The sequence below is a fragment of the Catharus ustulatus genome, chromosome 22, assembly GCF_009819885.2.
Source record: "Catharus ustulatus isolate bCatUst1 chromosome 22, bCatUst1.pri.v2, whole genome shotgun sequence".
In the NCBI taxonomy this organism is placed as follows: domain Eukaryota; kingdom Metazoa; phylum Chordata; class Aves; order Passeriformes; family Turdidae; genus Catharus; species Catharus ustulatus.
Window position 1 is genome coordinate 8,177,666 of NC_046242.1, and position 24,135 is coordinate 8,201,800.

A 24,135-nucleotide genomic window follows, 5' to 3' on the forward strand; every position below is an offset into this window, starting at 1 on the left:
ATTTGCCAGAAATTGATAATCTCTGGGAAGTGATTCTGAACCAGCTATTTGAAGTTCAAAATATAATTGCTGAAAGTAATCCATGTTGTCACCAAAAATATTTTCCATTGTTTTTTGCTTTCTTAATAGATTTTATAAAAAGTTTGTAAGCTTCAAGTTGTGTCTTGCAGTTGTGTTAAACAGTTTTAATGGGAAAAAATCCCCTTGTCTCACTATGACAGTGATGGGAAGTATGTATGGTTTTCCCCCATTTTAGCACACTATTGAGCACAGGTTTTGTCAACCTGCAGCATGCTTGGAGTTACTCTGTGTTCTCCATGCTGAGTTGTGTGTTTCCCATTTTATTTCCTCTAAGAGTTCTCTGTGGCATGGTGATGGAAATAGGAGTGTGCCTAGAACCTGAGCATCAGCGTGTGTGCACTGTGCAGGTTGCTTGTATTGTGTGTTTTCTGGAACATATCCCAAGGAGCAGAGAAAGGTGTAAAATTGGGGAGACAATGGACAGATGGGGAAAGTTTTCAGGATTGTTATTTATAGGTTTTGCATATATCATAAGGTGTTTATATAGGAATAGAAAGAAGCCACCATCCATCTTGGTGCCCAGGGGAAAACTAAATTGCTTTTCAGAATGTAAGCTTAGCTTTGTGGTAGGTCTTCAACTTTGCTAATGAGCACAAAGTATATGACAAAAGAATATTTTTACAGTATTTGGTCAGAGTCCAAGGGGTTAATAATGCTGACAATCAGATTAAAAAATCACACTGGTTACCTGATAAATCCTCTGAACTTTGAAATATCTCTGTAGTCCAACTTATTAATGAAGTATAAAAGTAGCTAAAAAACAGTGTGCAGATCAAAATGTGTGCCAGTTCATGATTTTTTTCCAATTGCCTATTGTCTATGTATCCACCATTCCAAATAAAAATGCCTGTAATGTGATATATTTGATTATGAATCCCTGTAGTGTTTCCACTGGAGGGACTGGGACTAGAGTGTAATAGATTGAAAAGATCCACATAGTACATTTGGCCAGTGATTGTGGGATTTGGAAGCCTTGAAGCTTAATGGGTTAGGTATCAACATTTTCATGACCAGGCTGGATGGGAGCAGCTTCTCCTAAAATTGCAGGAATCACCAATATTTGGAACAGTTATTATTTATATGCTATTATGTGGTTTCTTTGTAGTATGGTGTGACATTCTTTCTGCCTTTTCTCCCTCTGATGAAAACTAGCCTGAATTTCAGAGGAGACTGCTTATTGAGTCTGCCTCAGAGCTGGATAATCTGGGTTCCAGTCTGGAGTCAAACAGGTGCTGTAGACACCCTTGTCCCATGACTGTCCATGTGTGTTCACCAGCTCTGTGGAGTAAAGCAGCATTTCCCCTTTAGATCAGTCAATTCTGGCTCATTTTTTCCTGACTCTTGTGGCAAAGTTGCTGGTAATCCATTGTTCCATTAGTCAATAGAAAATACAGTCTGTGGTTGTGCTGAAATCAGAGAGAGATTCATCTGGGTCTGTATCTAGAGTTAAAGGGGGAAATATTGTACAATGAAAGTCACACAGGAGTAGAAAATGTTGAGCTCAAGATGTGTTAATCATAGTAGAAGCTGTGCAGTACAGGGTAGCAGTAAAAGGGTAGCAGAAGTAATTGTATAGATTTAACCACAAAGATGAAACTTCAAAATATAAACAGGTTAATTATGCAGATTATCTTCCAGGTAACTAGAATGTCAAGAGTTTATGTGTGGATGTGAGGTAGCATGGCAAAACACCCTTTTTCCTGATTCTTGCCTACATCTGAAGCATTCTATCCTGTTGACAACCATGAAATTACATTTAAAAATAGAAATTTAAATACATGCTTTAAAGTTGTGTATCTTGGTCTGAGAATGAATATTTAAGCCCCTTTTGATATGGACTCAAAATTCAGTCCTCTGTCTTGGCTGATATAAGAATTTTTTGACAACTGGAAGTGTAATAGCTTGAATGGCCTCATTTTTTTACCTTTGTAGTTATTAGATTCAAGTCTTTGGAGTAAGAAATGAGTTGTAGTGCACTTGCTTAACTTTTTCTTAGAAGGCCAGACAACATCTGGTACCATCTACAAAAGAGTGGTGGGATTTTCCTAAAAGCATGGAGATAATACAAAAACAGTGGAAATGTGTGCTCTGTTGCAGGCAGAAAATTAGATGTTAAAATTCTGCCATTTAGTCCAGCTCTCCATGGATTTCAGGTTTGGATTTGGATAGCTTCTGTCTTGCAGCTGTATTTCCTTTCAGAAATAGGATTTATGGGGGTATTTTGCAACACCAGGGCTTGGAAAAATACTGGATTAAGGCAGAAGATGGCAGATGCCTCCTGATCCATGTAGTTGTACAGATTTGCACCAAAACAACTCCATGCACTTTCTGTAAGCTTTATCAATCTTCACAAATTAAGCTTTTCAGCACCCAAATTTAGATAACTATCAACAACAGCTATAACCAGCAGCTATTACCCCTGGTGGTAGTCATTGAAGGGAGAAATCATGTTTGGAAGCTACTTTAACCTGGTTTGTGCTGTGGTTTTTTTAACTTCATTTAATATACAAGTTTGGGAAGTAATCTTAAATATTTTATTTTGTACTTTACTTTTTTTCTGAATGTATCCATGCATTTTAAGGTGTAGTCTGTACAGTAGTCAGCAGGCACCTGTTTGCAAGTGATCAGTAGAAGTACACACTTCATATTTCATTTATTGGTAAAACAGATTTTACAAGAGAGTCTCAGTTTTGTTTATAGCCTGACATGTCATCCTCTTTTCTTTGCAGAGAAATGGAATATGCGAATTGCAGACTTGAGAAGAGAAGTTGAAGAGGTGTTTCAAAAAAAATACGGTACGTGTTACACACCCTTCCAAGGCATTGCCTTTGTCACAGCAAGTGACAGACTGCTCTATGGCATGCATCTTCTGTTGGCTCAGGAGCACACCAGAACTGACAGCACCAAAGGACTAAATACTGTTAGAAGACATAAAATTGGGGAAAGTAGCTTTTTTGATGAGCAGAGTAATTTCAAAACGGGATATCTGTATTAGGCACCAAAGTACGAAACTTGATTTTATTTTTCAGTTGTGCTCAGTCTCCTGGAGCACCTGCGTGCTCACACATCTTAGGCATCCACATTTGAGAGAGCTGTCCTTTTCTCTGCAATTACACTGAGTCCTTAAGTGAAGGACTCTTTAGAATGGCACTGAAGAGAGGCTACCACTCATTGATTGTTCATTTTTGATTATGATTGTTTTGCAGTGCTTATGTTTATCAGAGTGATATCAAACAGGTAATTGAGTAGAGCCACAAACCAGTCTAATGCTTTTATTCTCCTTTTTCCTTACAGCTGAAGCTATAAAAGCAGAAGGTCCAGTGACTATCCCATTTGCACTCTTCCAGTCACATGCAGAAGATCTGTATGTGGAAGGGCTGCCAGAAGGGATTCCCTTCCGCCGTCCCACCACCTACGGCATTCCCCGGCTGGAGAGTATACTTCTAGTAAAGGACCAGATCCAGTTTGTGATTAAAAAGTAAGGGATTTGGCATTTTTGTCTCTATATTACTCATTGTTTTTCTGTGTTCAGTGGTGTAGGGCCTAATCCAAGAGTTTTTGAAATGGGCAGGAATCTGCTGATGTCAATGGCCGTAACTGGGGGTAGTGGCAGCCCCTGCCTCTGTGTGTGCTGCCTTTACCACGGGTGCTGGTTGCTTACATTTGAGAGGAACAAGGTCACTTTCTATCATCCTAAGGCTTGCAGATAACTAGAAAAGAGGAAGAAGTGTAGATCTACCTTTATCAAATATGTCTAAGTTGTTAACAGAAATTAATTTATGGTGTTCATTGATTTTGAAATGTGTAACCAGAGCAGCTAAGAAACCCAGTTTGGCTCTATGGGAAACATAAAAATGTTTAATTTTTTGTTTGTTCAACTGTGGATAAAATTAGATGTATTTTAGAAACAGAAGGTCTGCTTTGAAGTTTACTTTTTTAGAGATTAAATTTTTACTTTGGATCTTTGTTCTGGTTAAGTGTATCTTGGAACTCAGAGGTAAGTTTAATGGAACCTGTATGTTACCATGAAATGTTACAGCTCCAGCAGATATGGGTACTGGACATGAAAAAGGTTTTGTCAGTAGGGCTCCAGCCAGCTCATAGGATAATTTGGTTGGGTGGAATTTAGTGCTGGGGGTCATGATGTTCCCTGGGAGGTTTTTTAGTTTTGATCCTTCACTAAGTTGTAACTCGAGGCTGTAGCTGCAGGCTAGTTTTCAAAGTGTCTGTCTCTTGAAACATATATCTTAAATCTTTCAGGCCTGAACTTCTGAATTTGCCAGCTGCTCCACCAACCAACACAATTTCAGGAGGTAGGTTTTCAAATGTGTGAGTTGTACAAGCTCAGTATGATATTCCTCTTTGTCAGTCTTAGTGGGGGCTACAGTTTGCTTTTACTAATAATCCATTGCAAGCAATTGCTTTGATTTTAAATTTTTTTTAGCTATAGAGTTTTTCATTGGTTATGCAAGCTAGTGTTACTGTCAATGGATTTGATTCATCTTGGCAGAAAGAAAAACAGTGAGCCAGCTACTTGTTAGTATTGCAGTTCCTCAGGCCAATACACTCCCTGTGTTTTGTAGCAAGAGTGATGTCACTGCTTCAGTGGAGTTTTGTCAGTTTTAATATTCTGTCATTATTTTATGATCATTTTTTCTAGTTCCACATTGAATTCATAGTTCTTACTCACAGCATTTACATGTTACCTGAAAATGCAGGATGATTATGCATCATATAAATTGAACAACTGAAAATATAACCAAAATAATTAAGGAATGTTGGTTTTGTTCTGTGTCAGCCATAAATCCAGCAAGAGAGGAGTGGTATGCCAGAATCACCAGACTGAGAAAGATGGTAGATCAACTTTTCTGTAAAAGTTATGGTAAGTACAGTATTATTATTTCCATTTCTTTATGGCTTTGTATTTCTTGAAGGTTGGTTTCATTCCTTCGATGTCTACGTAAATGAGACCTTTGTTAAGATTTTTTTTTTTCAAGTATTTAGAATTCTGGAAGTCCAGTGAAAAATAATGGTTTTGTTTACTGCTTACACAAGCAGTATACTTGTAATATATATATTACCTTTATACAAGGTAATTTCATAGTTTAAAAAGAAGTAGAGATCATATATATACAGCTCTTCTGATTGCTCTCAATTCCTTCCTATTCAGATTTTTTTCCTTTGGTGAATGAAACAGCCGTTTACTTATATCCACTGCAATATCGTCGTAATTAGGATTAAAACATTTCTGGGTGAATTTTTATGTTCTGTCTAATATGAAAAAATAGTCAACTTCTTAAGAGCTAGAATAAAATTTTTCATGATACTCTATAACAAATTAACAGCCTTGGATAAAACAAATGTGTTATACCCCAGTGAGCAGTTCAGCCTAATATTGTGACTGCTCAACAGCAACATCATACAATATTCCAAATTTTTTATCTTTTGTATGTGCAGAGACTTGGGTTCTGTTGGATTTAGATGTTCTGCATTGTTCCACACTTTCAGATCACAATTGCAACAACCTGAGGAATTGATATCAGCTAGCTTTTAATGGAGGTTGATAGGTCAGTCTGAACAGTTACTGGATATATTTTGTTCCAACAGCCAAGGCTTTGGGGAGCAGTGAGCCCAAAGCAGTTCCATACAAGATATTTGAAGCTCATCCAAATGATCTCTGTGTTGAGGGGCTGCCAGACAACATCCCCTTTAGGAGTCCCTCCTGGTATGGAATCCCGTGCCTTGAAAAAATAATTGAAGCGGGCGACAGAATAAAATTTGTGATTAAAAGGTAAGTCTAAACATAGAAGGATTTTTAAGAATGAGTCTAAACAAGCACCCTATGTGTAATCAAGCACTTGGTTTCATTAAGTCATGAAACATTTGTCTTTAGTTATCAAATAGGCAAATTAAATACTCTGCATCATAAAGTGGGCGTTTTGCAATCCAGACATGTATTTCAGAATATGTTTTGCATATCTGTTAGTATGTTGACAAATGTGAAAAACAGAATAGAAAAATTCAAACTCTTCAATTCATGTTATAATAGGTAGCAGTATTTAATTTATGCCAAGAATAAGCAGATTATTTGTGTCTTGTTTGCAGGCCAGAGCTTCTAGCTCATGCTCCAAGCAGAGTTGTTCAGGCCAGATCGAACATTCAAGGTAAGAGAGGTGCCGTCTCCAAGTGGGAATGGAAGGGTTTGATGGGTCAGACATGCAGCTAGGTCAGTGCAGCATTTTTCAAGAGGTAACCCATGTATGATGAATGTGCTGGCATATTCTTCATGAGGGTTGGAAGGAATAAACTGATCACTGTGAATGTGGATGGCTTCCTGTGTTGTGAAACCCTGCTGCAGTCTCTGCTGCCTTTGAATAACTAAACTGGGTCACCTTTAGAGCCCCAGAGAACTGGAGTTACTGTCCTGGCCTCAGTCAAAGGTCTGGAGTCCCTTGGGATTTCACAGGTGGCCCTGGGCTCTTTCAGGTCTCTTGGTAAGGAATTGTAGGGACGTCTTGAAAGCATGACATGCCTTTAGCAGGGAGATGAATCAGTTTGGGGTTTATTTCTGAATACCCAGAAATGAAGTGTCTTGATGCTTTCTTACTACAGCAATGTGCAATCCAGATCTCATTGGGTTTTTCAGGAGTCTGAATCTGTGTGTAGTAAGAATACAAGCCAAGATTCAGGGCATCCTATGTTTTTAACTTGCTGGAGGAAAAAATAAGTGATATGATTTAATATGCTTTAATAATCATGCAAGCAGTAGTCACCTTACATGATCACAAGGTATTGTGGATGTTTTTTGGATTTTAGGAAAAAACTCCTATTCAGTAAGAGGACAGTTGAATAGAAAAGGCTACTTTTCTTGAGGAGCAAGGAAAGGCAGAATCAATTTTGGGTTTTTTTCAAAGTAGTAATAGCATGTGCCAGTGACAGCAGTAAAAACCCAGCTAATAAAATCCTCATTCTGAAAGAACAGGTGAGTAGTGAGGATGATTCTTAAACCTCAGACTGTTGGAATGTACAGAATACTTATTTTTTTTGTACTAGTTATTTCACTGTATTTTTCACTAATTTGTAGGTGATTCTGGAATTACCAGTGCCCACCATGCTTACTGGGGTCCAGGGTCTAATGTCAGAGAAATAAACACAGGAAATATTCTCCAGGCTTAGAGCCCAGTGAAAACCACTTCCCAGACAAAGACCAAGGATCTTTTTACTGCAGATGCAAACTTGATGTTGCTAAAGAGCATTAGACTTTTTCAAACAAAATATTAGTATTTTGGAAAATAGTAATTCTGTGCCATCAACAGATAGTTTGTGAATAGCAATTTTTTAAAGTGAATTAGTCAGTCTGATTCCTTTGCCACTAGGACTAAAACATGTGAGTAACTATAAACACATGTGCAGGTGTTAAATACTTGTGAAATCCATCAAGTATGCCAGACTGAAAAAAAATTAATGCACCTTGCCACAGATGTGTAAGACACTAGAAATAAGCAAAATAGGTAATTTATTAATAAAAAAAATCTTACTTGTAAAAAAAAATTCTGTATAGCTTCCTTCTTGCATGCTTTTCACAGCTCAGTCATTTTGGCTCAGTAGCAGTTAATTGTCATTTGTCACTTGTAATGGAAAGTAATGAAGTGTGATTCCATGGGCACCCACTGTGCACTCACTCCCCTCTGGTGCTGAACAGAGGAGAAAAAATATGAAGAAGGGTTCAGGGTTGAGATAAAGACTGAGAGAGATCCCTCATCAAATACCTCCATGGGCAAAACAGGCTCAACATAGAGATATAAGGTGAATTTATTGCTAACAAAATCAGAGCAGGATGAGAAGTAAAATTAACCCTTAAGAACACCTTTCCCCCACCCCTCTCTCCTTGCAGCTCTTCCTCATCCCCAGCTGTGTGAGGAATGGGGCCATGGTCAGTTCATTGCCTGTAGCTTCTCCCCTGCTCAGGGACAGAAGCCATTCCCCTGCTGCACCCTGGGGTCCCTCCCATGGAGGACAGTTCCCTGTGAACTTTTCTGACATGGATCCATCTCAGGAGCACCAGTCCTCTCCCAGACTGCTGCAGCACAAGTCCATCCCACAGGCAGCATCCCCCCTCAGCCTGCTATGGCATGGGTCACTTTTCCATGGGGTGCAGTCCTTCAAGGACAGGCGACTTCAGCTTGGGAGCAGTGCCCCTCTCTCCATGCGTTTCCCACAGGCTCACAGCCTCCTCCAAGCATCCACCTGCTCCTCCATGGGCTCCTCCAGGGGATCTGTGCACCCTGGATGTGTGCACCCATGGATGCAGGGGCACAGCTGCCTCTCCATGGGCTGCACTGTGGAGTGCAGGGAATCATGGCTTCTGTACCTGCAGCACCTCCTCCCCCTTGTTCTTCACTGCCCTTGGTGTCTGCACAGTTGTTGCTCTTGCATGTTCTCACCCTGCTTTTCTCTGGCAGCAATTACAACTGCACCTCCACTTGTTTTGTTCATCTTTCTTCTTAAATGTTTTATCATAGAGGCATTACCACCATTTCTAATTGGCCCAGCCTTGGCCAGCAGGTTGTCCATCTTTGGAGCCACCAGGGCATGGTGGAAGCTTCTGGCGGCTTCACACAGAAGCCACCCCTGTAACCCCACTGCTACCAAAAGCCAGGCCATGCAAACCCCCTACAATGCCATTTGTTAAGGAAAAAAAGTGCTTTTTATTGGACATCCTTTTCTTTCTTCTCTGTCTGAGCTACAAATTGTCTGCACTGGCTAGCACTCTTCTAATTGGCTTTTATTTACAATAGAGAATAGGACTGAAGATTATTTTTTTAATAGTAATCAAAATGTTTAGTAAAGCATTCTTTAAATCCTCATATTCTACTCTAAAGAGTGTTATTATACACTATGATTAATTAATTCCAGTTTTGTAAGAACCACTAAAATAATTCCTTCCTGCATCTGAAGGCTCTGAAGAACAATTTGTTCTGCTAGGGTCAGTGTTTGAAATTAAACAGATTTTTTATTATGTAGAGGTAATTATGTGCATCATTTAAGCTATTAATAATCATTACTCATTGTGTGTGTCCCTGTCTAATCAGCTGTAATTGTGGTGTTAGTTTTCATGTTCTTATGTTGAAAGATGTTCAAATGTACTTCTGTATTTAGAGGTGGGTGATACTCTGACACCTGTTTCTGGTTTTCAGGGAAAGATGATTGGAATTTCAAGATCACAAAGCTAAGAAATGATGTAGAAGATCTATTTAGTAAGAAGTTTGGTAAGTTAAATGCTAAATGAACTGTTTTGTAATGCTGCTGCATTTTAAAACTCCTCTGTGTAAATGTTATTGTATTTACTTAAGCATCAGAAGTGTACTAGGACAGAAATGGAAATCTTGACTCCTCATACCTATGTTTTACTTACTCCTTCCTAGAACTGACATAAATGTTTTTGTAACAACATCCTAGGCTGTAACTTTTCTGCTTGTGTGATGAGATGATCGCACAAAAGCTTTTGGATGAAGTTTTGAAAATAAAACATTAGGCACTACAGGCCTGTATTAGATACTATCTGTAACAAGATGAGCCAAGTTCCCTTTTGCAGTTACTCCACAGAAAATAATAGGGAATCTGTTTAAATATATTTAAATATTTCTATTTTTTTGCAGAGGGCTTGTTAGCTTTGAGTAGCAGAGCTTCTGTAAGACAAGACTCTTAAAATCACTTGAGATAAAATTCCACTCTTTTAAGTGTATAATCCATCATTGAATCTTTATTTTCAGCCGAAGCTCTGGGGCTTTCAGAGGCAGTGAAAATTCCCTATTCTGTGTTTGAATCAAACCCTGATGCCTTGGTGGTTGAAGGCTTGCCAGAAGGAGTTCCCTTCCGGAGCCCCACGTGGTTTGGGATTCCACGCCTAGAAAGGATCATGCGTGCGAGTAAAAGAATCTCATTTGTTATTAAGAAGTAAGTGTGTGATCCATTGATTTTCACCTCTGATTTTGAAGTTATTTCTCTTCATTCCCAACAACTCTAGGCTTTAAACGCTACCTAAACTCTGCTTCCATGAAACACAAAGAATATTTTGTACATATGTTTTATCTCATACAAGGACATACATTGCTCATTAAATTCCTGTAGATGTATAAATTGTATGTTTCATGCATCAAGAATTAAGAGGGGGAAATGGTCTTGTACCTGGAAGCTTTGTTCCTTCTGTTTTTTTCTTCCCTTTTTTTTTTTTTTTCATTCTTGAAGTAAACCCAGAAGAAAATTGCAGAATAGAAAATACAGCTTTATATTTTTTGGTTTTTTTTGTGATTATAGTAGATGGAGAGTCATCCATGCTCCTAACAGAATTTCATTGTAGAGAGCTGATATTATGTGAATTGGAAATCAACTGAATTCCAAGAAATTGGTAATATTTTGCTGTATGACTTGACTTGCAATTGATTGGATTTGTTCTGTTTAACTTCTAGGCCCGACTTTGTCATTTCCCATTTGCCTCTAAAAGTGGCTAATAAATTAAAGTCAAAAGGTAAACAATTAAATATTATTTACTACCATCCATTTGTAAATACTTTCTTTCTGCTTCCCTAGAAGACTGAGAGATCTTTGTGGTTGAGAAATACAGGTGTTGTAAATAAAGGGCATTATTTAAGATGACCTAGCATAGTTGCCTCTAAATCTGCTGTTATTTGAGAAAGACACTCAAACCATAGATGGATCTGCTTTTTTACTTGAGTATTCTAGTGCAGAAAATGGAATTTGCTCAATTTTGACAACTTTTATTTCACTTTTAGTGGCTTCAACAATTTTTAACTGAGAGCTGTGAACTGCTGTAAAAAATAATGGTGTTTTATAAGAAAAGAATAAAAAATTTTTTTCTCTGTTGAAAATTCAGATGTTAGTAATTTTTTGGGTTTTAGATAATAAAAAGTACCAAAACTCTCCTTCACACTTGGAAAAACATAGTCTTTTTTTCTGAATTAGTGGAATATTTAGGTGTGCCTTTTTCAAGAGCACTAAACCTACTTTTTATGATTGTGAGCATCTCTGTAGTGTTCAGGTGTTACTGGGCACACTCTACTTAGTTCAGTCAGTTAGAACTCTTAGAATACAGCTGTTCTTTTATTATGTGTGCAAGATTTGTGCTTTACACCTTGTGTTCTTTTGGCTTCCAGCATTGAGTCCAAGGTGCTCCAAAAGGTCACGAAGTTCTTCAGAGAATTCAAGTATCCCAGAGTCAATCCCAGAGATTGAAGTTACTGTTGAAGACAGTATGGAAAAAATATCCTTAAATATTCTTCTGATGTTCTTTTGTTATATTCTTCTGATATTTTCTGTTCTTCTAAGCTTTCATAGCCCATAAGTAACATACACCTCATGTAGCAAACTCTATTTCATTTCAAGGCTCCAGATACACTTCAATATAGAAACAACTTAATTTTTAATTTCTGAAACAGTTGCATGCTGTGTAGATGATGCTTTGGTTAAGTGCTGGGGTTTGGGCCCATTATTCCAAGTAGAGATGTGGGAACTGGTGTAGTCCTGACCAGAGAAGTGATAGAATTGGTCAGTAGTATTAAATGCTTAAATACAGCTCTAGAACTTCTTAAAGTTGGTGTTTTTTTTTTTTTTTGTTCTACTCTTGATTCAAGAGTAGAATTCACTTACTCTGTTCTTGATTGAAGATCTCCCTAGTAATCAAATTTGAAGTGTTGTTCATTTTGTATGATGTCTTGCTTCTGCTGTCTGTTATATATGTAATGTCTCTTTATAGGTCCTACAAAAGCACAAACAACAGATTCTCAAAGCAGTGGCTCCAATAAAAGTTCGAGGCAACAGCCAGGAAGAGGAGGGTTTTCTTTTGGTAAGTGTTGGGGGAATTAGCACACATGCATTCCTTTAATGTTGGTATGGAACATCAGGATTACATATCATGTATTTTGAGTTCATGTTGTACAGTTAGTGAATGACTGAAGTTCTTGCTTTTGTGTACATTGAGTTCTTCATTATATGGAGTAATCTGCATTGGAGAAATCCTGGATATGTGGAGTATGCTGTACAAATGCAGCCCAGATCCATTAGATCTGATTGATTCAGGTGCAGTCAGTTTTAGATTTTTGCTGGTCTGTTACTGCACAATGCTACAGACCCTTGGAGGACTTTTCTGGTGCAAAGTACCACCAAATGCATAAACCCAGCTGGGATGTGATGCTGTGTATAGATTTCATAAGCCCTCTGCAAATATGAAATATTCCTGGTGGGACCAGAAAGGGTTTCAACTAACATTTGTAAGCCATGGCCTGGCAGACCTGATTATGCATGATTGCCATGATTGACCTCTCTAGTGCTGGAAAATCAGTAAAGGAAAATCTGGAGAGGGCTGAAAGTCATGTAGTTGTGTTCGTGAATGTAGGCCTGTTAGTACAGTGCTCTAGAACAGAAATCTCAGTATTGAAAGCAGGGTCAATTTGCAATCCAGAAAATATCTTCATTGTCAAGTGAGACAAGGGACTGCATTCAAAGGAAGTAGTTCAATGTCTCAGTAAACCTTCTGCATATTTGCATTCTGAGTTTATTTGCTTATGTTTGTGTAGGAATTTGTTGTTATTTGCTTTATCTTTTTTGCCTGTATTATGCTTTCTATTCTTTCTTTTTAGCTGTATGGTCATAAAACATATAAGAAAGGAATTACTTACTCCTACTGAGCCAACTGAGAATGAATGAGATACTGATTTAGCATGGGTGGTATTCATATTCAGAGTTGCCTACAGTTTTCTCAGACTTTCCTGTTGCTGTTAGACCTTGGCTTTTTTGTCTGCAACTTTTTAAAGTGTTAGACTGAGGTTTTAGTTTTGTAGACCAGGCATGGCCCACTTAGTGCAGCCACAAATAAACTGGTTTAATAATTGCTCTGATGGCTGTCAGAAACAAAGTCTTACCTAGATGGACAATTAATCTCACCACTAAAGTAGAAGCTGTGCTGGAGATTAAAGTTCTCAGGAGAGAGGCATGTGTTTCAGGGCTCTGTCACTGAACATATGAGGAACTTTCTGCCACTGTTATGCATACTGGTTCAATTTTATGCTTTCTGATAGTAAATTTTATGCTGTTTGATAGTAAATTTAGATCGCTCTTGGAATAATTTCACTTTTAATCACCTTTGCTTTATCTAGTGGCAGTACCTTTCAAAGCTTCAGGAAAATGAGGATTGATGTGGGTATAGTTTTGCAGAATTAAAGCCATTTTGCACATTTTTACTGCCATAATTAATTGGTTATCAAGTATAATAATTTATTAAACATTTGTTAAAATGTTTTTTAAAGACTGATTCATTGTGTGAGTGTTGTTCTAATTCTTCCAATTTCTTCCTGGCAGATGCATGGAGTTCCAAAATCGCTAACTTAAAGCAGGAAGTTGAAAATCTTTTTAGTGAAAAATGTGGTATGTTTATTGATTCTTTTTTACTGAGATGCCTTTCTTATGAACATGCAGTTAGATGTAAGAGAGGTGTTCATATGTTTATTCCAGAGGTCCTGCAATCCTTGTGTACCTTAAAATTTCCCATCTGAGTTCATTCTCATGTATTTGTAATCCAGTGTCACATTTCCACTAGTTACTTTACTTGGACTTGAAAATAGAGAAGTTGTAGTTGAATTACAGTTTTTTCAATGATCCACAGACAGAGTGGTTTCACATACTGGCACATCATTTTAAGCTTTCATCACTCTGCTTATAAATAGGACTTTGTATGACTCTGCATGACTCAAAACAGCTTATGGGTTATGGGTGGTATCTGGAGAAACGTGCTCCATTATATTCCAGCACTTGTTCTAGTGCAGGCTGTTTGGAAACTAGTGACTTCTGAAAGTAATGGCTCCTCATTACTCTTCTGAGTGTGGGTTTTTGAACAAGAGCACTAATCTCACCTGTCCTTGTTGCTGTCTCTAGAAGAATAAGAGGCAGAATACATTGCCTGCTACAAAGTGCCATACAGAAGGGATAGTCTTGTATGTAGACCAAGCCAGTGGCATGAGCTGCCTGCAAATTACTAATTTTCAGCAAATTATGGTGAGATTTACTGCAACAAAATGAGTTATGTTTGAAATGGTTAATTTTCTTTCTACATACTTATAGTTGTCACCAAAAAAGGTAAGGCCTGCTGGTTCTACCTAATGGAATATGTATGTGCTACTACTCTACTCCATTTATACCAGAGATACTCTGTTTCTGTACACATCAGTTATTACCTAACTGGTACCTTAATAGCTCTGTTGCCTTTCAGGGGAAGCAATGGGGCTCAACGGGCCCATGAGGGTGCCATATGGACTGTTTGAAACCTTCCCAGAGGTTTTCCAAGTGGAAGGACTGCCTGAGGGAGTGCCCTTCCGACAACCTTCAACTTTTGGGATTCCAAGATTAGAGAAGATCCTGAGAAATAGATCCAAAATAAAGTTTATTATAAAAAAGTAAGGCTCCCATATGTCTATGATAATCTGTTCTATAAGAATTGAAATTTAGACCAAAAAAGGAAATTGTGTTGCCAAGTTGCTAAATTACTCTATAAAATACACACTGGAATATTTTTAGCACTTGAGGAAATGGTTGGAAAGCTCTTGTGCAAGTGGAACAAGATGCAATAATCTCTTTGTACTGAAAGACTCTTAGACTTTGTTGTGAGAGGAGGAGCAAGTCCATATTTCTTAATCCATCACAATTATCTCATTGTTGGTTTAGCTCCTACTGCAAGGAGCACTTATGGGCTATTCATAAAGCTTGCTGGTTGTGTATTGAGAGCTGAAGAGTGGAGATTATTTTATTGAGGGCTGTAAGAATTTTCTTTCTTTTGCCTAGAATAGGTTTAGATACTCCCATACCAGTGCTGAAACAATGGCAAGAGAAGTTACAAGGACATGTAGTGATAGAACAAGAGAGAATGGCTTTAAACTGGAGAGGACAGGGTTAAATTAGATGTTTGGAAGAACTTTTCACTGGGAGGTTGGCGAGGCCCTGAGCCAGGTTGCCCAGAGAAGTTGAGGCTGCCCCATCCCTGGAAGTGTTCAAGGCCAGGATGGAAGTTTTGAACAACCTGGTCTAGTAGAAGGTGTCCCTGCCCATGGCAGAGGCAAGAAACTGGATGGGCTTTAGGTTCCTTCCAACTCAAACCAGTCTAAGATCCTGTGATTCTGTGAAGTTGTGGAACCTCAATCATTGCATTCTTGACTGTCTATTTGGCTGAAAGGATATCACTTAGTTACCATTTTTAGAAAATTGAATTTTCTAAATGTTGATGTTATAATTTTATTAATGTATGCAAAATGTTCAATCTGTTTGCAGGCCTGAGATGCTTGAGGCAGCTGTCAAAGAAAGTTCTGCTAAAAGTTCCAAAAGTGAGTTTTGCAACTGCTTAACTTTCTAGATAACAGTTTATTTCAAGGGTTAAATATTAATTATGAGAGCAGCATGGTGTCAAATTCCTGAAATATTTATTCTGTATTGGAGTTGCTTGGTTTGTTTGCTTGAGATTGTTTGTTTGTTTGTTTTTAAAACAGGAAAAGCCATTACCAGTTACTGTCTAAATATGGCTTTTACAAGGGAGCATTAATTTTTAGGTTATTCACAAATAATTGTGCCTCTAATGTATTCTTTACTACATTCTATCAAAATGTAGCCAGTAGTGTAGGATTCATAGGAGTTATTCAGGTCTAGAGATAAATTATTTGCTCCTAGTACATAGATCATGTAAATGACACACATGCCAGAGACAGGAGTGCAGACAGCCAGTAGAAAATTGTCAGGTAGGTAGGTCATGGAATAAATGCTCCCTTTTTGAAACTGAAACTAGGTCTTCTTTGAAAACTTTGCCAATATTTGTTGTTTTCAAATATTTTCTTTATAGATGAGACTGAAGATTTTGAGCTCTCTATAAATGTTTTCTAAATTAATCCTCTTAGGAAAAAATAATTCCTCCAGTAATGCCAATACAGCAAGGACCACAAACAACACAGCAGTGAACAATATTGCAGGTATTGAAGACCTAAAGATCATTCAAGTAACCATACCAGGTGTGTATGCTGGCCGGTTTCACATCATACTACTTGTGCTTCTGTTCTACCTGTTTTAACTTGATAAAGTTTTTTCCTACAGTCAAGCTGGTTTGCTGAATACAAGTACAGTGAAGAGAGAACATAAGTTACCTTTTGGTTTTGTGAGATGTTAAATATTATCTAACAGTCATTAATATCTCATCAGTGACATCTAGAATATTCTTAGTCCAGCCAACTGTTAAGAAGTATCCACATTTTTATGATGAAGTAAATTAAATCTTGATTTGTAGTTCTTGGCAACTTCCAGATATCAATACTTGAGATGAACTGAGTGACCATGCAGGCTGAACTGCTTTGTCTTAACACCAATTACTGCTTTTTTTTGCATGCTATGACCATCTGCTGAATGATCACTTTGCTTTTACCTTTACATACCATTCTGTATTCTGTGAGAAAGTAAAATACATTTGAAAGTAAAATCAATTTGTTGGTTTAAATTACTTTACAAAATCATTTCTAGATTCATCCCTGGAAGTGTTCAGGGCCAGGTTGAATGGGGCTTGGGGCAGCCTGCTCCAGTGGAAGGTGTCCCTGTCCATGGCAGGGGTGTGGAACTGGGTGATCTTTAAGGTCTCTCCAAACCAAACCATTGTAGGATTCTCTAATTTCTTAGCAACCATCTATTTCTGTGTATTTCTGTGTATTTCTGTGTATTTCTGTGTATTTGGTGTTACTACTAAAATGAGGAATTAAGACAATGCCTGTTAAGAAGCTTTTGGGTATACCTGCTTTGAATAAACATGCAGGGATAAACAAGCTTCAGGGGGGAAAATTTGTGCTTAATTCTTATGCAATTCTATCAATTTCTTCCAGGCGATGAAAGTGAGCCACTGCCCAAAGTAGAAAATGCCAGACAATTGAGAGAGCAAGTAAATGATCTTTTTAGCAAGAAATTTGGTAATTGCTTCTTACTTTCCATTCTTATATAGGTGTGATTGCAATTAATGTTGTTCATACTGAAGTTACTGAATGAATATTCACTCATAGTGAATTATATATATGGTCATTAAAAGGAACAAATATGAGAATTGTTGGGCTTTGACTCCAAAATGAATCTTTTGTAATTGATGTAGTCAGTTTGGTGTTTTAAACAACGTCCTTAGAGTGTAGATTGCTTCATGGTTCCCCTTTTCCTGTTTTCTCTGTCAACGTGTATGAAGTATTTATTTTGCTGGCAGTTCCATGGTTCTTCTCAGGACTTCATAATCCTGACCTCTTAATACTTGGGATTAGAGTAATTTTAAAAGTGTAATTTAACGTTTTTGCTGTGTATAGTTTTGTTTGGGTTTTTTACTTTGCATTGTACAGTAGTAATGACCCGAGTTTCCTTGTCTGAAATTCCTTCACTTGTGCTGTACTGAATGCTTTTCATAGCAATTTTTCATTTCCTTCATGTAGCTATCTCTTTTTATATCCTGTACTTTAAGAGCAGAATCTGTGTTCTTCATATGCTGAACTGTCAGAGTTGGAATTGTGACTAATGCTGTCATAGTAATGTTCATGAATGTAATCCAGATCCCTATTTCTAACACTGTAATAATTTCATTGTCCAGTGAATTTTTATAGTTTCAGATCTGATAGAAAGCATGGTTTGAATTTTGTTTCTTAATAATTTTTCTTCAGTGTAATCATAAATACTGTAAAGTTTGAAAATAAACATGACTTTTCTCACTTAGGTGAAGCCACTGGTATGAATTTTCCTGTAAAAGTTCCCTACAGAAAAATCACTAACAACCCTGGCTGTGTGTTGGTGGATGGAATGCCTCCAGGTGTGCAATTTAAAGCACCCAGTTATCTGGAAATCAGCTCAATGAAGAAGATTTTGGAATCAGCAGAGTCTATCAAATTTACTGTCATTAGGTATGTAGTTGCCATTGATTAGATTGTGAGTACAGCCCCATAGCTGGAATAAATATGAGAGAATAGAAGTTGTAGTACATCTTTAAATAGGTGTGGGCTCTTTTTGGATAACAATATATCAGGTCAAATGGAACCCAGATGTTCCTAGGAGGACATGTCCAATTCAGTATGACTAAAGGCATATTACTAATACTGCATATTACAGCAAGCTGTCTGTCGAGTTGAAATCTAATCACAATGTGTAAAAAAGCCCTATAGTTTTCTGGACCTTGCTCTCTCAGTCATAATATCAAATTTTGAGACAAGTCCAGAGCTCTTTGGTTTCTATTCAATATTTAAAAATACAATAATTTCCAATTACAGTATAAGGGAATATAATTTTTATGTGTATATCTCCATAGGCATGCACACACACACACACACACACACATACATATCCAGTCTTAATTTATATGCATGAAGCAGAACAGATCAAACTTAGGAATCATTCTAAGGGGGAACTGAAAAGAAAAATTGATCAATTTCTGTAACTTCTCAAATCCCAGATGGCTTCACAGTTTAAAAGCTTCAGTTTATCTTTAGAGAGAGAAATTTCGTAAACAGATTTTACTAAAGGGTCTGAATTCTCAACCTCAATCATGACATATTCTAACCAAAAGGACTTTGATGTGTTTTTTAATTGAACCCTGAAGAGGTGACCCCTTGATAAGTAGCAGTGACTGAAGGAAGGGTTTAGCTCTTCCCATATATGTTATTTTTTTAAATGCTGGTTTTGAAGAACCAAAGTGCCCAAGAGCTGCTATTCCTTCTGTTTTACTTGACTTTCTTTTCATTTTTTTAGCATAACCTGTGTTATAGAAAGTATGGGGAGGTTACACTGGGAGGAAATGCCATGCAGTGCATTTTAGAATCAGGTTGTTGTTTGTTTTTTTTTCAGACCATTTCCAGGACTTGTGATTAACAATCGTAAGTATTTATGAGACACTGATGACAAATAAATTTTTATAACCTACCAAGATTCATTGTCTGCATTGTGTTTTAGCGGCAGAGGCCCCAAGTTTTTAAGGTCTCTGTATAACTTATGCCTGTGTATTCTCATTAAGATTTCCTGACTAAACATGTATGTACAGTTAACTTGAGGGCAGGGAGATAAATTTACATTTACAGTAATTTCATGACTATAAGGCGCACTCTTTTGACTAACATTTTCCCTGGAATCCAGAAGTGCGCCTTATAGTCCGGTGCGCCTTATCTGATGGACAAAGTTCAAAAAATTTGCCTACCCGGAAGTGAGAGCTGTGATCCACGGGGAGAGCCGGCAGGGCCATGGCTGCCAGGTGGAGCGGGGTGGAGTGGCGGCGGGCACGCCCTGGCCCCGTGAAGGTGGCATGGCCCCTCCAGAGTGCCCCCTGGCCCCGTGGAGGCAGGATGGCCCCTACACAGGCACCCCCTGGCCCCGTGGAGGCGGGACTGCCCCTACACAGGCACCCCCTGGCCCCGTGGAGGCGGCACGGGGGAGCGGCAGCCACAGCCTGGCCCCGTGCAGGCGGCACGGAGCAGTGGCAGGCATGCCCCGGCCCCACCAGATACAGGCGGGCCTGGGGGCCCGCGGCGCCCCTCCTACTGGGTACAGGCGGGCCTGGGGGCCAATGGCTGCCGGGTTGAGGCAGGGCCTCATCCAGCAACCGTGCGGAGGGAGCTGGGGGTGGAGCCTCGCTGCAAAAAAACCGTGCGCCCTATAGTCCGGTGTGCCTTATCTGATCTACAAAGTTGCGAATTTTGCTGACTCCCGGGGGGTGCGCCTTATAGTCCGGTGTGCCTTATGGTCGTGAAATTACTGTAAACAGCGTAAGATTAACATTGACTTGAGATGAAAATTCAAGACTCTGGTTTTGTATTTTTCAGCTACAGAGTCCCAATGAAATTTAGAATCCTGATTGAGCAATACACATGAGAGTTCCTACATTGTAGGTTTAAATCCACCACAGTAACAGTTAGTAAGCAAGAGCTTTCCAGTAGCTGCACCACCCTATTCCAGTGAAAAATTCTGCATTCTGCTGAAAGTATAACTTTTTTGAGAGGCAAACTCTCGTTAGCTGAAGTGCCATGGCCAATTTGGCCCTGACAATTAAATTGTTTGGGGTTGTAGGAGGGAAAGGTATAGTTTTTTGGTTGCTAAAATAATTGGGAATGGATTGTTAGGTGTAATTTAGGAGAAAAAAGAAAGGACAAAGACTGTCACTACAGTGCCCCTTGTGTCGTGTTCATTGTGAGCCAATGTCAGATTAGAAATTCAGAGACCAAATAACCTGTCACAAATTGGCCTTACCCAGCTTGAGCCTTAGCAACCCAGTGTTTGTTCAAATACATTCAGCCACCAGTGTATTCCAGCTAACAAGCTGAGATCTGTTCACTGCAAGTATGAGATGTTCTCAGGACGATATTGTAGCCAGGAACTCCCAGGTCTTCCAAGTCTCTCTGCTCACGGACCTAGGTGCACTTCTGAGGTGGGAGAGAGGTCTCTTTGCCTTTCAGGCAAGTACAGTAATTTCACGACTATGAGGCGCACCCTTTTGACTAAAATGTTCCCTCAAACCCAGAAGTGCGCCTTATAGTCCGGTGCGCCTTATCTGATGTACAAAGTTGCGAAATTTGCCAAACCGGAAGTGTGAGCTGTGAGCCGTGGGAGGAGCCGGAAGTGCCACAGCAGCCAGCTGGAGGCGGGCCCAGGGGCCTGCGGCACCGCCCCTGTCAGGTGGAGGCGGGCCAGGGGGCCCATGGCTGCCGGGTGAATGCGGGCCCAGTGGCTCGCGGCATCGCCCCTGCCCGGTACAGGTGTGCCCGGGGGCCAATGGCTGCCGGGTTGAGGCGGGGCCTCGGCCAGAAACCGCGCGGAGGGAGCTGGGGCTGGAGCCTCGCTGCAGAAAAAAACGTGCGCCTTATAGTCCGGTGCGCCTTATCTGATCTACAAAGTTGCGAATTTTGCCAACTCCTGGGGGGTGCACCTTATAGTCCAGTGCACCTTATGGTCGTGAAATTACTGTAAATGTGTCATAGTATTTCCAGGGAATTCAGTTAGAAATGAAAGAATCCATTGAACTGTTGTCAGTTCAGCATAAGTTGAACACATAATGTGTGTTGGGACTGGGGGGGCAGATTGGTCATGGACCACATGAGGTTTGGGCATTAGCTGTGCCCACTAATTAAGATCAAAATGATCTTATACTGATTGATAGATACCAAGGTGAATGATTAAAAGGCTCTGAGCCAGCTTGTAAGTATGTTTTATTCTTCTTCTGAAAATACGTAGAAACTTAAGAGGAAATTTTTGGTGCCTACATGCAAGACAGGGAATGTTTTTCCTGTAACAGAAAAAATTGAACTGCATCTCAATCACAGTGTTAGTCCCCTGTTCATGTGACAAGTTTCAGGATTTGCAGATTCAAAGGTTGTCCTTGTGTTGCATGTGAACCATTTTTGTTGCGAAGTAGAACAATGATCATGTCTAATCTTAGACCTGCTGGAAGAAGCTGAAGCAGAAGAAGAAGCACCTTCAACAGCAGCAGCAGCAGCCACAGTACTACCAGGTGATGCAGAGTGGGACATGTGCAGGAGGGGTGGGGGATGAAGTTTTGCACCTTAGCAGTCATGTCCTAGGTATGAGGTGCTCATGATGAGCCATTTCATTCTGAGAAATGGTGTGCAACACTTTAATAGCTGTAGTGGAAAGTGCCTCTACTTTCTCCAACCTGTGTCATTGGTGTGTTCCTTGTTTGATTTTACAGATGATGAGTGAGCTGGAAAAAAGAATTAGTGGGGGGCAATGTGTAAAGGCAATTCAATATCCATTTATTAATGTCTGCTTTACTCAAATGTGTGCATGTCTACATGTCAGCCAAGTGAAGTTTGCCTGCATAGCTGGCAGTGGGGTCTGGATGGAATTTCTGCCTGCTGCCAAGCTCTGTAACCCTGCTTGATTGTGTCTGGGACTGCACACACATCCCCTATCTTAGCTGAATGGAGAACTTAGCTTTGGGCTTTGAATTAACTTAAATGTGGTTGAACAATTTTGCTTTGATCAAGAACAGCTTCTAAATGTTCATATACCTTTAAAAAATGTGTATCCTAAGTTGGTGTAGTGTGGGGAAAACTTCTGCAATTGACTGAATAAATCATTACACAAAGAAACTGGGAAACGAAGAGTAAACATCTGATAAACGTTTTAAGAGTAAGGGACACTTGTAGGATGAAAATTATTCTAAAGGAAACTGCTGGCTTCTCTGTTAGGGTGTGGAGGTGTGGGAGGGGGGAGATCAGCTGCTGGCGATCTGTGAGCTTGCTGTAGTCTGTTGCTCCTTAACATCTGCAGTGTTAAAAAGGTTAAATGCTTTTCCTAGAACATGTTCATCTACAATCCATGCAGAGATAGTGGAAAACTCAGCATGGAATTAAAGCATACTTCTTGTCCTCTGTTATGCACCTTCCCACTCTCCCCACAGTACACATACTTGCCATCAAGACAATGCTTAGGAGAAGTGGTGACTCTTTCTTTAAGCTGCTCCAAATTTGGTGTATTCTGTGCAAATGGATGTTATCTTGTTCTGGGTATTGTGACACATCTGCCACAGTGAACCATTCTTAGAAGAGAAAGTATTACATAGTTGAATGTAATAAATGCTTGGGGGTTTTTAATATTTTGTTGCAGACTATAGAAAGCTACACAAATTTATCTCAGACAAAGAGATACAAGTCTGATTGTTAAAGAAAAATTAGGTGCTTTTTTCAGGGAAAACTTAATTTCCCTAATCTGATTCATCTGGTTGAAATTATATTCATATTCATTTGTATTTTTTTCATTTAAGAACCAGATGAACCAAGCCATATAGAAGTATCTCTAGGAGGTAAGTGTTTGTCTTTTGTTCTTATCAACAAATATTTTTATGTAGTGCTGAACAAAGTTGCATCTGTTTTTAAAGTTAGGTCAATCAAAACCAAGAAAAGATCCTTTATTGGTTCCTGGCACATTTCTTCAGTTATAGTAATAATATTATGCATCATGTGAAAAATACTTAGCAAAAATTTCTATTTAAATAATTTTACAAAGGAGCTCTGTGAATTCCTCGTGGTTGGTGAGTCATGGCTATACATGGGCTCTCAGTGACTGTTCATATCCTGAACAATGCATCTAGTTATTCAGTGCACTAGTTTCCACAATTGATGCAAGTGAGTGATTGTCATCATCAGGAACTCTGAATGCCATATTGGCTTGGATATACTGTGTTGGAGCATTGTTGTTCTTCTAGCACTTAAACTCTGGGAAACATCCAACTTTCCTTCTGTCCAAGAATATACTTGAGTTGTATCCTTTTCAGATAGAATCATAGAATCATTTAGTTTGGAAAAGCCTTCTAAAAGCATCAAGTCCAACTGCTGCCCCAAGCTCACCACTAAAGCTCTCCAAGTGCCACATTACACAGCTTTTCAGTGCCTCCAAGAACAGGGACTCCCCTTCCCTGAGCAGCCTTTGCCAGGCTTGACAACCCTTCTGGTGCACAAGTGTTTTCTAGTAGGTAGATACATGTAAAACCAAGGAAGCTGAAGGTTTGGTATCCCCCATGTGTTTTTGCATGTGGTCTTGGTGCATTAGAAGTACTGAACTGAGAGTTGGGATGTTGCTGTCTGCTGTGTGCTCTGCTCCTGTCAGTGCTGCCTTTGCTATGCCCAGCCTGTCAGCACAGTCCTGGATGGCCACAGCTGTGTCTGCCATGGTTCCAAGGTGACCCAGGGTGCTCTGGCAGTTTGCTGGGGTGCATTCCTGTCAGGTGCTCCCAAGAAGGGTTTACTGATGTGTCTGTGGCAGCTTGATGGCAACATAGCCAACAGCCCTGGGATGGCAGCTGCTGTGCATCAGCACCTTTCATCTTGAGACTCAACTTTGGTTCATTCCCTAATCCTGCTAATGTTGCCCCAAAAGAGAAAGCAGCAAATCTCAGTACTCCTGCTCCTGTGTAGCCTTTTCCATGGAAATTCCCTTTCCAGTCTCCATTGCTTCACCTTCCCCTGTCATGTCACTGAGCTCCAAGCCAAGTGA

The 24,135-nt window shown here is 39.3% G+C and overlaps 1 protein-coding gene across 2 annotated transcripts in view; it reads left to right on the forward strand.

Moving 5' to 3' along the window:
- GTF2I (general transcription factor IIi) overlaps positions 1-24,135 on the forward strand; it is an 85,911-nt gene that overhangs the window by 60,729 nt on the left and 1,047 nt on the right. The window contains exons 28-47 of one of the 2 annotated variants that reach the window (XM_042779897.1): positions 2,811-2,876; positions 3,376-3,559; positions 4,342-4,394; positions 4,880-4,963; positions 5,689-5,872; positions 6,187-6,245; positions 9,279-9,350; positions 9,855-10,038; positions 10,551-10,609; positions 11,256-11,351; positions 11,855-11,944; positions 13,456-13,521; positions 14,363-14,546; positions 15,415-15,467; positions 16,032-16,142; positions 16,998-17,081; positions 17,861-18,044; positions 18,982-19,010; positions 21,560-21,631; positions 22,913-22,945. In XM_042779897.1, coding sequence (XP_042635831.1) covers positions 2,811-2,876; positions 3,376-3,559; positions 4,342-4,394; positions 4,880-4,963; positions 5,689-5,872; positions 6,187-6,245; positions 9,279-9,350; positions 9,855-10,038; positions 10,551-10,609; positions 11,256-11,351; positions 11,855-11,944; positions 13,456-13,521; positions 14,363-14,546; positions 15,415-15,467; positions 16,032-16,142; positions 16,998-17,081; positions 17,861-18,044; positions 18,982-19,010; positions 21,560-21,631; positions 22,913-22,945 — 1,947 coding nt within the window. Of the gene's footprint in view, positions 1-2,810; positions 2,877-3,375; positions 3,560-4,341; positions 4,395-4,879; positions 4,964-5,688; positions 5,873-6,186; positions 6,246-7,975; positions 8,015-9,278; positions 9,351-9,854; positions 10,039-10,550; positions 10,610-11,255; positions 11,352-11,854; positions 11,945-13,455; positions 13,522-14,362; positions 14,547-15,414; positions 15,468-15,976; positions 16,143-16,997; positions 17,082-17,860; positions 18,045-18,981; positions 19,011-21,559; positions 21,632-22,912; positions 22,946-24,135 lie in introns of those variants that run through there. The other variant, XM_033078016.1, reaches the window with a different exon arrangement.